The following is a 14,043-nucleotide window of genomic DNA, read 5'->3' as shown; positions in this document are numbered from 1 at the left end:
TTAAGCTTATATTGAGGGAAGGCAGGAGTGAACTTGGCATGTAAAAGAGGAGAGGAAGAGTGATGCTTACAGAAGGAATGTTATGGGAAAGGGTCCTGTGACAAGAGGGAGCCTGGCACACTGTGCAAAACGCCAGAGGGACTGGAGCCTGGACAGGTGGGGACAGTGGTGCAGGAGGGAGTGGAGTCTTAGGAGGGGTCGGATCAGGCAGGCCCAGTGCACTGTGTTTGGAATTCTCTTTTTCCTAGGTGCAGAGGGAAGTCATGATCTCTATTCAATTTGTATTTGAAATGGTTAATTTGCCAGGGTGGAAGTCAGATTGGAGACAGACAGAGCACTTTTAAGGCTAATGCAAAATACCACATAAGAAGTGCTGCTATCATAGGCTAAGGAAGGAATCGAATAAAATAACTGGAAACTGAGAAAATAGAAGAATTCAAATGCTATTTTGGAGGTGAAAATTGGCAGAATTCAGAGAGGGATTGCATGAGAGGTAAGCTGGCACAGCCACATGCATGGTGGTGCCAATCAGTGAGAAGGGAACACTGACATAAGACAGGATTTTTGGGTTGGGGGATAAGATTTAGAATTTTTGGGCTAAATGTACCTCTGAGCCTGCCAAGTAGAAATGTCAAGAAAGCAACTGGATCTGTAGATCAGGACTCAGAGGATTAAAGGGATGTATACGTGTGAGTCACCTTAACATAGGTGATAATTAAAACTCTGGGCATTGAGTGTGTGGAAAGTGCCAATTCAGGGGCTGAGGAGGCGGATAAATCTGCAAATGAGATCGAGAAGTAGCCAGAGAGAATAGAAGGAAGGAAACAAGAAGAGGGTTAGGTCCTAGATGCCAAGGGCATAAAGACTGGCTCAAAGGGGAGCAAGTGGCCCACCACACTGAATGACCCTAAGAGCTCAAGGGGAGGGAGGCAGGGACAGTGCAATGGATTTTACCACCTGGAGGGAAACAGAGACTTCAGTGAAAGGTGTTGAGAATTGGCAGAGGCTTAATGGGAAGGGACTGGGCAGCACGTGGGAGATGAGGAAATGGTGCAGTGGGTCCAGATAATTTCTAAAGGGCTTTGGATGTGGAGGAAATACTGAAGGGTACTTGGAGCAGCCTGTGAGAGCCAGAGGGCAGTTATTTTAATGGGAGAGTCTTTACCATGTTTAAAAGCTAATGGAAGGATCCAGTCAGAGATCGAAGTTATGAAATTGAGAAGGGATCATTACTAGAGGAAGGTCCTGGGGAAGGAATAGGACCATGGGATCCAAAACACAAGTGGAGGGGTTGGCCACTGAGGAGAAGGGAAACCTCAGTGGGGAGTGAGGAACAGGAGAGGCCAGATGTGAGAGGGTGAGGGGTTGTCAGCACCAGTGGGGTGGGACTGGTGTGCAGGGATAACCATGTGATCTGGGAGGAGCGTGGTCATGCTCGGGGTGGGGGGGAATGGTGACAGTTGGGGTTTTGGAGGTGAGGTTATGGATGATGGCAAGCTGCAAGGTGCAGTCTTCAGACTGCCCCCCAGGGTGGTGCGAAGGAAGCTTGTGCGAGGAAGTCCAGGCCCTGAGGGGCTGGCATTATGAATTTCACCAATATTCAGTTGTGGAAACTTCAAATAATGTTATAATACCATCTCTGATTTACAGGTGCCTACTCATTAAGGAATATTTCTTTTTCTTATGTCCATGGTGGTTTTAGTAATGGTCTGCCCTATACCCTGACTGTATGACATGGAAACTTAAATTTCTAATGATATTGCTAACTTTTCAGATGTCTCTCCTCCTCAGCCCACAAGGAATGGATTACTCTCGATCTTATTTCACCAAAAGAGAATTAACACGGTAGATATTATGCCTACAAGCCAGGCTTCCTACCCAGTATTTGTTGCATATCTACTTAATCAGATGGAAACTTTTCCCCCACAGCTTTGCCACCAAAGTAAATGTTACATATTCTTGACAATGCTGTTCAAACAGAATAGGAAATGTCAATGTGAGACCATAGTAAAGTAGATTGAATTCTCTCAAAACTGAAGCTAAGACAATTTTTATATATGGGGAAAAACATATCATTAGTCTATTGCCCAGGTTGTCCCAAAGAAAAGCATGGTCGCTGTGTCAGTATAATAGATTTGATCTTTAAAAAAATACATTTGGAAATCCTAAAATATGTGCATATATAAGTAAACTTCATAGTGTGCTGTTGAGATTGATAACAGCTTCCAACACCTGGTATGAAGAATTTTTTCCCGGAACTGGTTTCTTCTCATAGTCTTCTGCACATTTGGTGAGAGCCATCTTCCCGGGTGCTCGCTGCAGAACGCTCACTACACTGTGCGATGGAAGTTAATGAAAGTCAAGAACGAAGTAGCTCCATCTAGAGATTTCACTACCAACAAAAGTATGTGACCACACATCAGTATAAGCAAGCATCCCCAGTCCCCACTTTGAACAGAGATTTTAGTCCTAAGATTTCTATTGAATGCCCCCATTTTGGGCTTCTGAGCAACTACTTTATGTATGCAATTGGTAGGGGGAAATCCAATCACATTTGGTTAGAGGGAGGGAGGAAGGTAGAGAGACAGAGAAAGAGGGAGGGAGGGATGGAGGGAGGAGAGAGAGATTTAGGTCAGGAGACTCTGAGACCAGAAATTCTTCTGAGGCCAACCTGCCCACCCTAAAGCTTAGCCATAGAAGTAAATGGCTAAAAGAAATGGAATTCTGAAGGGAACAGCAGGCCAAGCATGCAGTTATGCCACAGACTGTCTTCTCTTCCTAAGCTGAAGAGCTCTAGATCTGGTCCTTATCTATTAATATACCTATTACGCTGTGGACTCTCTCTACCTTTAGTAGGATAGTAGCTCTCACTGCATCAAGAACATTGGCCTGAGGGCATGCTGCAGTTCTGATACTTTCCTAGAAACATGTGATTGGCAAGGGTTACATTTCCATTTGCCCACAGGCTTTTCCTTTGACTGTCCATATGATTCCTACGGGCCATCGGTCACTGGGCGTGTGATCCAGACCAATCAATCAAGGTCCTCTGCAGAAGTGCTAAAAGAGAAAGACTGATGACTTTTTTTTTTTTTTTTTTTTGAGACAGAGTCTTGCTGTGTTGCCCGGGCTAGAGTGAGTGCCGTGGCGTCAGCCTAGCTCACAGCAACCTCAAACTCCTGGGCTTAAGCGATCCTACTGCCTCAGCCTCCCCAGTAGCTGGGACTACAGGCATGCACCACCATGCCCAGCTAATTTTTTCTATATATATTTTAGTTGGCCAGATAATTTCTTTCTATTTTTAGTAGAGATGGGGTCTCGCTCTTGCTCAGGCTGGTCTCGAACTCCTGACCTCGAGCAATCCACCCGCCTCGGCCTCCCAGAGTGCTTGGATTACAGGCGTGAGCCACCATGCCTGGCCGAGACTGATGACTTTTGAGAGTGATAACTGTGAAAGTCATGTAAGTCTAGAGCTGCTGGGGCGATCTTCCCACCACGTGGACAGATGTGATGGAGCATGAAGACAGCAGAGGAAAACAGAGTCAGAGGGGAGCACCTAGATGTAGCTGTCTGGAGTCATTTCAACCCTGAACTGTTAAGTCTTATGAGATGATAAATTCCCTTTTGCTTAAGCTAGTTCGCACTGGTTTTCTGTCAGTTGCAGCCAAGAGAGACCTGACTAATGCAGAGGAGGGACAGCAGGTGATAAAGAGAGGGAGAGCAGAGGATGTCCTCAGGGCTGTTGCTTCCCTTCGTTCATCTTTGGAAGGCCCAGGACCATTGGCCAAACCAGAATATGTCAACAGAGTCAGACCACAGCTGAGAAGTGGGTGGAACTGTCTTTGTTTTTGTTTCTGCCTTGGGCAGGCTTCTCCTCCCCTATCCTCTTCCTTCTTCCTCCTCAACCTCCCACCATGCTCCCCTCACTTCAAAACGGTGTTTGCAGGAGATGTAACTGTAAGCACAGCTCTGACTTCTGATTTTCCCCCTCACCCTGTCTGTAGGCGCAGGCATCTCACACCCTTGTGCCTGGGCAGGGAACTCCTGGCCAAAACCACTTACCCTTTGACTTCTCTTCAAGTAACCTCATTTAGATTGCATACTTGCCTATTTGTTTTCAATATCCCCAGAAGTCCCCCTTCTCTCCTGCGGAGATGCCACACATTTTAATCCCACCCCTGTAACAGGAAGCTTGTATATGCTGTAGCATTTGCCTTTACACTTTACTCTTCTACACACTCAAGTAGATCAAAACATTTGTGTGCTGAGGAAAATATAATAATGGAATGATTATGACCCTGTACACAGCCGGGCAACCTGTCTCCTCTCTAAATCATTGGATAAGTGACAGATAATATTTGATATTACTTGTTATCCTCAATCAGACAAGTTCTAAATTAATCCAGACACCTCATTAATCCAGTCATGCTTACTTTAGAACCGGTCACACTTCATGTGAGCAATCCTCTGCTCTCTTTACCGGGCACTGACCCTGAAATGTCCACATTTAATAGTCACCCGGTCAGTTGTATTTCACCTGTGCAGCCTGGCGCCCTCTCCCCGGAGTCCTGCGCCCCAGCCCCACCTGCTCCCTCCTGCCAGCAGCCTCGACTGGTCTGCGGGGGAAGCGCGGCTGCCCCCACCTCCGCCACCCCCGCCCCGCCGCTTGGCTCCGCCTGGGTCCCAGGGCACGGCCTGGGGCTGCCTGGGCTCTCAACTGTCCCGCCAGGGCACGGCCTGGGGCTCCCTGGGCTCTCAACTGTCCCGCCAGGGCACGGCCTGGGGCTCCCTGGGCTCTCAACTGTCCCGCCAGGGCACGGCCTGGGGCTGCCTGGGCTCTCAACTGTCCCGCCAGGGCACGGCCTGGGGCTGCCTGGGCTCTCAAGTGTCCCGCCAGGGCACGGCCTGGGGCTGCCTGGGCTCTCAACTGTCCCTCCAGGGCACGGCCTGGGGCTGCCTGGGCTCTCAACTGTCCCTCCAGGGCACGGCCTGGGGCTGCCTGGGCTCTCAACTGTCCCGCCAGGGCACGGCCTGGGGCTCCCTGGGCTCTCAACTGTCCCGCCAGGGCACGGCCTGGGGCTGCCTGGGCTCTCAACTGTCCCGCCAGGGCACGGCCTGGGGCTGCCTGGGCTCTCAACTGTCCCGCCAGGGCACGGCCTGGGGCTGCCTGGGCTCTCAACTGTCCCGCCAGGGCACGGCCTGGGGCTGCCTGGGCTCTCAACTGTCCCGCCAGGGCACGGCCTGGGGCTGCCTGGGCTCTCAAGTGTCCCTCCAGGGCACGGCCTGGGGCTGCCTGGGCTCTCAACTGTCCCGCCAGGGCACGGCCTGGGGCTGCCTGGGCTCTCAACTGTCCCGCCAGGGCACGGCCTGGGGCTCCCTGGGCTCTCAACTGTCCCGCCAGGGCACGGCCTGGGGCTGCCTGGGCTCTCAACTGTCCCGCCGGCACCGCAGAGGCCACGGCAGCGCCTGCTGCTGCGGGTCAGACGGTTCCCCGCTAAGGGCCGGAACCCCAGGAATGCCCCCGCAGAAGGAGCTGTGCCAGCGAGGTCTTCTGCTCAGTCCCTGGAAGACGGTCCCTCCTCAGCTGTACGTCCTAATATAAAATGACGGTGACTGAGGGGCAGAGGCGACGGTGCCGCCTGGGTGAGTCTACGCCTCGGTCCTGGGAGGTGTTCTCAGGCCGGCGCCTGGGGAGAAGCGGGACAAGATGGGGCAGAATCTCCCAGCAGCAGAGGCCCAGCCGCTCCCTGGACTCCCTGCACAGCCTTAGGCGGAGGCGAAGCTGTTCCTGTGGCTCAGGGCTTTGCCCACGTCTGGAGGGAGTTTCCTCCTAGACCAGTGGCACGCGGGAGGGGGCACGAACAATTTAACCAGACCTCTCCTCGGGGAAGGAAATGAGGTGAGAGCTAGGAAGGATGTGCTGCTGGTGGCCCACCTGCTCACCTACTGCAGTGGCAGCCAGGCTACCTGCCACACATGTGCTACAGCACTACATCGAAGAAGCCCTGACGGTCACAGACCCCAAGACCAGAGTCCAGCTGATTCTATCAAAAGCCTGGAGAAAATGGAGAAACAGGAAATAAAATTGGGATGAACAAAGGGTTGGGGAGTGGGGAAGGAAAAGGACTGCAAAATCCTACTCGCCTGGACAGACTGGGAGCCCTCTTGGCCGCGGGGAAGAGTTTGTCACCACCATTGACTTCCAGCCGGCAGCCATGTGCACAGGCCCTCCTGGATTCCTGAGCTGTTTCTCTAGTGCTGAGGTGTCTCGGAAGGTGTCATCAGAAGGTGACAGGTACTGGTTCTTTACTCATTAAACTTGCATTTTTTGATCTCCGTTTTTCCTTTTGCTGAAAGTGGTGCTGTAAGTTTTAGAACATTTTATATTTCCTGGGCCAACAAAAACCCCACACACTTAGCTGTTGAGATACCAAATTGATATCCAGATCAACAGATCAACAATAACTTTTTTTTCCCGGTGTTAAGGTAATGGCTGGTTGTTGTGTCCACTAAACATTTATGTAAAGAAGATACCATTCCTGGAGCTTCTTTAGAGATCAAATCCTCCTGTGGAGGCAAAGGTTCTATCTGTTTAGCAACTAGCTAAAGTGGTATTTGACATTTTCAACCTGGTGTTCACAGGGGCCTCTGATCTTAGCAAATGTATAGAAACAAAGCCTGCTGAGGAATTTGGTTTTCTTTCTTTCTTTCTTCCTTCCCTTCCTTCCCTTTCTTTCTTTCTTTTCTTTCTTTCTCTCTTTCTTTTTGTCTTTCTTTCTTTTCTCTTTCTCTCCTTTTTTCTTTCTTTCTTTCTCTCTCTTTCTTTCTTTTGTTCTTTTTGTTTGTTTTTAAACTTTGAAAGTTAACTCTTTAAATGGGAGACTCTGTAATGACATGCTCCTTTAAGGTACTTTACTTGCATATTTATTTCAGATGTTTCCAGTGAACTTGAAAAGAGTAAGCATGAACCATTTTGTTGTTGCCGGTGACACACCTTAAGGTTTTATGGGTATGTACACAGGGTATTAAGATTTAAGAGGATGCTGAGCTCTGTTCTTGGCTTGGAAGATTCTATTAATATTTAATTGAAGCTTTCTTTTCAGAAAGCAGTAACTTTGTGTCTTGTTCCTGTTGGGCTGAACCCTAAGATAAGTGCAGTACAGGATGTATGGGTGAAATGGAGATTTGAATTGAACTTCATGCCTGTAAATGTTCCCCAAATAGTTGTTGTGTATATGATACCTGTATAATAAAAGCATTCTCAATAGAAAAAAAAATATTGTTAAAGTGTAGACACCTTCCTTTGACAATCAGGCTCACTGCATTTTCAACCAGGAAATTCCAATTTCCTGTAAAAATCATGTCCATGATTATACTTTGACTTCTGGATCAGAGGCAGGTCTTAACTTTGAATGTGAAGGTGATGCATTCCTGGGAAAAAAACTCAAAAATATTTTTAAGCATTACCATGGTAATCAGCAAATGTCTTTGAGAGATGGCTCAGATCTCTAGAAACAGCATGTCACTTGACTTTCAGGAGTCCATGAAAGGGCGTAGTGCTCCGAAAAGAGAGGTGTCAAACACCTTCTCAGAAATTGTTGGATTGATTAAAAAAAAAAAAAAGCCAAGATGAACATGGGCCAAGATATCATCCAAAATGCCTCACATTTTGTGGAACTTCTCCTACAATAAAGTGCAAATGGGACTGGACTGGAGGGAATTGCTAAGAGCTGACTCATATTCATCCTTGCTCTGAATGCAAATGCATGCTCCAATTGTGCAGAAATTAAGAACTCAACAATAATGGCTATAATTAAAAAAATAAACCTGTCAACAAATGTTGAAGATATGGAGAAAATGGAGCCCTCACATATACCTGGTGGGAATGAAAATGGTGCAGCCACTTTGGAACAAAATCTAGCAGTTCCTTAACCATTTGACAATGGTTAAACACAGAGTTACGGTATGATCCAGCAATTTCATTCCCATGTATGTATACAGAAAACAGCATGATCCAGCAATTTCATTCCAACGTATGTACACAAACACAAAACTAAGTTTTCTATCTCTCCCACTCACTACTCAACACAGAACACTTCTACAACCAAAATGTGAGGGGTCTGAACCCACCAACAACTACTTCTCTGGTGAACACTGACTGGGCATACCACAATTTAACTCAATTCTGACACTAACTGCAGTTAGGAGAGACCCCACAGATTGAGGGCTCAGTTCCACAAGACGGTACCCCCACCACTTGGGGCAACAATTGCAACCCCTGGGTTGTGACCTGTACTTCTGACAGACTGTGTATAAGTCAGGGTTCCCATGACCCCTCCTCAGGTTCAATAATCTTCTAGGATGCCTCATAGAACTTACGGAAATACTTATGCTCACTGGTTTATTATATCAATGAACGAGATGACAGCCAGCTGGAGATACGTAGGGCAAGGGTCAGCAAGGTTCATAAGCACAGGAGCTTCTGTCCCTGTGGAGCCGGGGTGTATGACCTCCCAGCACAAGGGTGTGTTCACTAACTGAGAAGCTCTACAAACCCCACAGGGGTTCAGGGATTTTCATGGAGACTTTATCACGTAGGCATGATGGATTGTGAACTCCATTTCCTGCCCCTCCCCCCTCTCCAGAGCATGGTGGGTCAGGGTAGGGGGCTGAAAGTTTCAAGCTTCTAATCATGGCTTGGTCTTTCTGGTGACCAGCCCCCATCCAGAATCTCAATAAGAGTCTCCTCATTAGAACAAAATACGCTCGTAACATCCAGGAAATTCCAAGAGATTTAGGAGGTCTGTGTCAGTAACCAGGGGTAGAGACCAATATATGTGTATTTCTTGTTATTTCACAAAAAGAAATGAAAATGTATATCTCTACAAAAACTTGTACATGAACAGAAGCATTACGCACAATAGCTAGGGTGGAAACAACCCAGATGTCCATCATCAACACAAGAATGGATAAAGAAAATGAGGTGTATCCATAAAATAGTATTCAGCCTTAGAAAGGAAGAAAATTCTGATATGTGTTACAACATGGATGAATCTTGAAAACATTAGGCAAGTGGAATAAGCCAGATACAAATAATAAAATATTGTATGATTTGACTTATGTGGGGTATGTGGAATAGGAAAATTTATATAGACATAAAGTAGAATACCGGTTACCAGGGCCTCAGGGGGAGGAAAGATGGAGAGTTATTTTTTGATGGGTACAGAGTGTTAATTTAGGATGATGTAAAATCACCAGAAATGAACAGTGGTGAGGGTTGGACAACAATATGCATGTACTTAACATGACTAAATTTATACCCAAAAAGGGTTAAAATGGTAAATTTTATGTTAGAAATATTGTACCACTATAATAAAACCTTAGAATAGCTTCATAGATATAAAACTTATAATTTTAGTACATCTACAGATCTTAATTTAGATTAATTTTAGTTAGTAAATTGTTGACTGGGAAAAAAATGAGGTACTGATACAAGCTGTAACAGGGATGAACTTTGAAAACATACTGAGCGAAAGTAGCTAGTCATAGAGGACCATAGATTGCATGACTCTGTTTTGATGAAATGTCCGGAAAGGACAAATCTATACAGACAAAGTAGCTCACTGGTTGCCTAGGGCTGGAGGGGATGGAAGGTTGGAGGATTATGTCTACAAAGGGTGAGATTTTTTTTTTTAGAGTAAGAAAAATGTTCTAACGTGAGTTGTATTGATAAATATAAAACTTTACAAATACACAAAATGTCATTCAACTGCCCAATTTAAACAGGTGAATTACATCTCAAGGATATTTTTTTATAAAGAAATACAGAAACTCTACAAGTATGCTAAATCTACTGATATCTAATTTGCTACTACTATTATAACATAGAAATGTTACTGACAAATGGTTGGTAGAAACTATGGGCAGCTGTACCCGTTTGTCCTCTCCTGTCATGATGATGCTTTGGGACAACCACACCCCCCAACCCTCCCAACTCCCCTGGCCCGAAACAATGAGCTCACAGGCCTGCACGTCCACACTCTGGCTCAGCAATGCTCTCCTCTCACTGGGGTCTCTTACCTGTCCAGAGAAGCTGCTGTTGGATGGTCCAGGATGGCCCCATCTGGGATGATTCACCTCACACCTCATCCCTCAGCCAGAGCCCAGGCACACGCTCACAGCAGTGGCACAGAAAAACACAAGTCTGTCCTGAGCCTCCTCCAGGTGTCACATCAGCAGGCATCCCATTGACCAGAACAAGTCACATGGCCTGACTCAGAGTCAAGGGTCCAGAGAGGCAGCGCTGTCTCTTCAATGGAAGGAACCGAGGAGTCTCCACGTGGAGAAGGGGATGCATCTGTGGAGGGTGAAGAATGGGAACCCCCGACACAGGAGCCTCCTGCAGCAGCTTATGTGACCGGCACAGGGCGTGTGCTCTGTAAAACGTTAAAGAGAACAGATATAAGCATTTCCCAGTGTTACCCTCTTCCCGTTTTCACTTAAAGTTTCCCCAGAGACTTTAAAACATCTTGCTTTTTCAGTTTAATGATAGATATTAAATGATGGAAACATTTCATATTTTTATATTTTAGTTTGAATGGTTGCATAATTCAAGCAGTTTTAAAAGCAAGTAATGTCTAATTTGTAATGGCAAATTCTGGTATAAATGCCAGTGGGTAACACTGTGTGACACGAGCTTCATGACTTCCTTTTTAATTGTAAGAACTTTTAGCTTTTGCAAAGATACTTTTTAAAATGCCTTTCTAGATTTTCTACTTTTATCACAGAAATACGTGCTTGCATTTAAAAGTATAAATTGGCATAAGGAAATGTTAACAACTACCCCCTATACACACAATTCCATTCTCCATTGATTTCTCCTTGATGTTTGTCTTTCTTCATGTTCATGCACATAATCACAGAACTAAGATGAATATAATTATAGTATGATTTTGTTCTTCACTGTGCACTAGGTTAACATTTTGGATTTGCATTTTTCATTTCCAGAGAGTGGAAATGGCATCCTATTTTGCCTGTCTAAAATCAGTTTGAATCCTAAATGGCTCTTGTAAGGCACGGCCTTGAAGACAGGCTTTTTGTTGCAATTGTCTCCACCTCGTGGACTGTGAGTATGGCTTATGTTAATTAAATAACAAGGGCTCACCTGACAGCATTGGCCTTCTATCCACAGACATAAATCGAAAGGAAGGAAATTTACTTTATCGGAGTTATTTTTTTTCAAGTGGTTGCTGTGGTTGATTTTTCGAGGGATTTGAAAGTGGTGGCTTGAAGTGGGGAACTGAAGCCCCTTCTAGCTAAATGCCTTAAGAAAAAGAAATAAAAGATATGTAAGTTGGGAAAGAAGAAATAAAATGCTCTTTGCTTACAGATAACTCAATTTTCTATGCAGAAAAATCCCAAAGAACCAACGAAGTTTTCCTCTATATAAGGAAAACTACAAAGCCATTGAAAGGAATCAAAATGTAAATAAACGAAGAGATTTTTCATGTTCATAGATAGGAGAACTAAATGTTAAGATGACAATTCTCTTACTTGATCTATAAATTCAAAACAATTCCAGTCAAAACATCAGCAAGTTATTTTGACAACTTCAAAGTGACAAACTCATTCTAAAGTTTATATGGAAAAGGTAAAAGACCCACAGTAGCCAACAATAGCAGAGGGGAGGAACAAAGTTGAAGGACTTGCAAATTGATCAACCGAACAGAACAGAGAAACCAGAAATAAAAGCACAGAAACATAGTCAATTGACCTTTTAGAAAAAGGCAAAGGCAGTGTAATGGAGGAAGAACAGCCCTTTCAAAAATGATGTTGGAACCCCTGCATATCTATATGCCAACAAAAGAAAAAAAGAAAAAAAGAAAAGCAAAAGAAAGAATCGAGACAGTCCTTCCTCCTCAAAAATTAACTGAAAGTGAATCTTAGACCTAACTTTACAACTCATGTTATTTTTATTTGACAAACCCTAATAGTATACATCTATGGGGTGAACTGTCATGTTCTGATACATGTATACAGTGTGGAATAAATGAACCAAGGTTGTTAACACATCCATCGGCCCACTCACCTATCATTTTTGTGGTGACACATCTGAAGTTACTATCTTAGCTATTTGGAAATCTACAATACGCTGTTACTGACTACAGTCGCCCTGCTGCGCAACGGATGTCACGACCTGGTCCTTCTGTGTGCACCCGGGTTCCTGAGACCCACACCCCGCCCCAACACCCCCTCGGCAATCATCATTCTACCCTCGACTTCCACAGCTCAACTTCTCAGACCTCAGTTAAAATACAAAACGTAAAACTTCCATAAAACACCACAGGAGACAATACTTCTAGGTAACCTTGGGTTTGGCAATGACTTTTTAGATAACGCCACCAAAGTAAAATCCACAGAAGAAAACACTGGTATGTCTTTGCTAGTATCAAAAACTTTTGCCTGAGAAGGAAACTATCAACAAAAGGGAGAAGCAAGCGAGGCACGGACTGGGAGTCAGTATTTGCAAGACACGCACCTTACCGGAGACATGCACTTAGGGGCGGAGGTGTGGCCGCCCGCCGGCTGGGAGCGCGGCTGCAGCCACACACTCCTTCGCTGTGGCCGAAAACCCAGGGAGGCGCCGGCACGCAGAGAAGGCGCAGGCGATGTCAGGGGTGCACAGGCGGTGCCAGGGAGGTGCAGGTGGCGCCAGGGCGCAGGCGCACAGAGGAGGCACGGGTGGCGCCAGGGCGCAGGCGCATGGAGGAGTGGGGGGGCGGCCCCAGGGCGCAGGCGCAGGGAGGAGGCACGGGCGCCGACAGGGCACAGGCGCACGGAGGAGGTGCAGGCGGCGCCAGGGAGATGCAGGCGCACGGAGGAGGCCGCCTGATCAGGTGCCTGAAGGGGCGGCTGAAGCGGCGGCGGGCAGGACTCGCGTGGAGGCTCCACAGCACGGACCCTGCTGCGCTGACAGGGAAGCGTAGGCGTCGGCGGCATCCGTGGCGGCCTTGGTGGTGCTGCGGAGACCAAGACGGCGGGCGCAGAGATGAGTGCGTCGTGGCGGCCCCTCGGGTGGCTGGAGCGGCAGCGGTCGGAGGGGAGCACACGGCGGCCCTGCGGCAGCGGGCGGGACCCCCTGGACGCTCCCCTGCGCGGACCCGTGGCGCTCGTGCACCGGGAGGAGGCGGCGCACCGTGAGGTGAGCGAGAGGGCCCGGAGCCCGGCCGGGCGCTGCTGCTGCGCACGGACCCCCGGTCGGTCGTGCCGTGGGGCCGGCGGCGCGCCGGGCTCGGTCACAGGCAGCCTTGGCCTCGCGGGTGGCGGTCGCTGTGCGGCGGCGCTGGCGGCTGTGGGCCCGGGACGCGGGAGGGTCGCGACCCCGCCCCTCCCCCGGCCGTCCCGCCCCGAGGCCCAGACACCGATTGAAGGCGGCGGCGGCGCTCAGAAGGCGGCGGCGGCTCTCAGAGCAGGGCGGCCTCGCGACTGGGCTCGTGGACCTGCCCTGGTCACGTGGAGGGGACGTGTCCCGGTCCGGGACAGGGGGCCGCCGTGGGTGGCACCTGCCCAGGAGCGCCTCTGTGGGCTGGCGCGCTGTGGCCGGCGGAGTTTCGCACGCCGCGGTTGCAGTTACCGCCAAGCGGGGAACTGTCCACTCGGCCCCCAGACTCACCTGAAATTCATTTTGACACAGAACTTGGGCGGGAGGGCAGGAGGGGATCGCATGGTTAACGCAGCACTCGGCACCAGACAGAGAGATTTAATGACAGTTTTGCTGAGGGCTCAGGGGTAGTACTAATTTCTTGAAGCAATTTTCTCCGGTAACCCGAATCTCCTCTCTCCTTTTTATTTTTCCACACCAACTTTATTTTCTTGGGAAACTTATTTTTCCCTTAACTCTTTTCCTCCTTCACTTTCCGCAAAGAGTCTGCTGACCAACACCTGTGACTTTATTTTCTTTAATTGTTACTGCACATGACGACATTGTGAATGGTGGCCTTCCTTGACCTTTTTGGATTTGTGGTGGTGTGTTAAATTGACCTTGTT

General features: G+C 47.8%; 1 protein-coding gene and 1 long non-coding RNA gene across 27 annotated transcripts in view; one reads left to right on the top strand and one right to left on the bottom strand.

Annotated features, from left to right (window-relative positions):
- Positions 1 to 11,237: 11,237 nt before the first annotated feature.
- On the bottom strand, positions 11,238 to 12,697 carry LOC123620142. The gene is made up of 2 exons (XR_006728773.1): positions 12,536 to 12,697; positions 11,238 to 11,320 (listed from the first exon to the last, which is right to left on the bottom strand). It is a non-coding gene; the product is annotated as an uncharacterized LOC123620142 (long non-coding RNA).
- A 136-nt stretch (positions 12,698 to 12,833) lies between these two features.
- The window catches only part of LOC123650647 (synaptonemal complex protein 2-like), a 45,811-nt gene continuing 44,601 nt past the window's right edge, over positions 12,834 to 14,043 (top strand). For 13 of the 26 annotated variants that reach the window (XM_045569583.1, XM_045569588.1, XM_045569604.1 and 10 more), the window contains exon 1: positions 12,835 to 13,198. In XM_045569583.1, the coding sequence (XP_045425539.1) occupies positions 13,046 to 13,198 (153 nt within the window). In that variant the 5' untranslated portion in view covers positions 12,835 to 13,045. Of the gene's footprint in view, positions 13,199 to 14,043 lie in introns of all 26 variants that reach the window. The other 13 variants (XM_045569597.1, XM_045569594.1, XM_045569601.1 and 10 more) reach the window with 3 other exon arrangements.

Source organism: Lemur catta, chromosome 15 (genome assembly GCF_020740605.2).
Source record: "Lemur catta isolate mLemCat1 chromosome 15, mLemCat1.pri, whole genome shotgun sequence".
Taxonomy (NCBI): domain Eukaryota; kingdom Metazoa; phylum Chordata; class Mammalia; order Primates; family Lemuridae; genus Lemur; species Lemur catta.
This window is presented reverse-complemented; position numbering and strand designations above follow the sequence as displayed.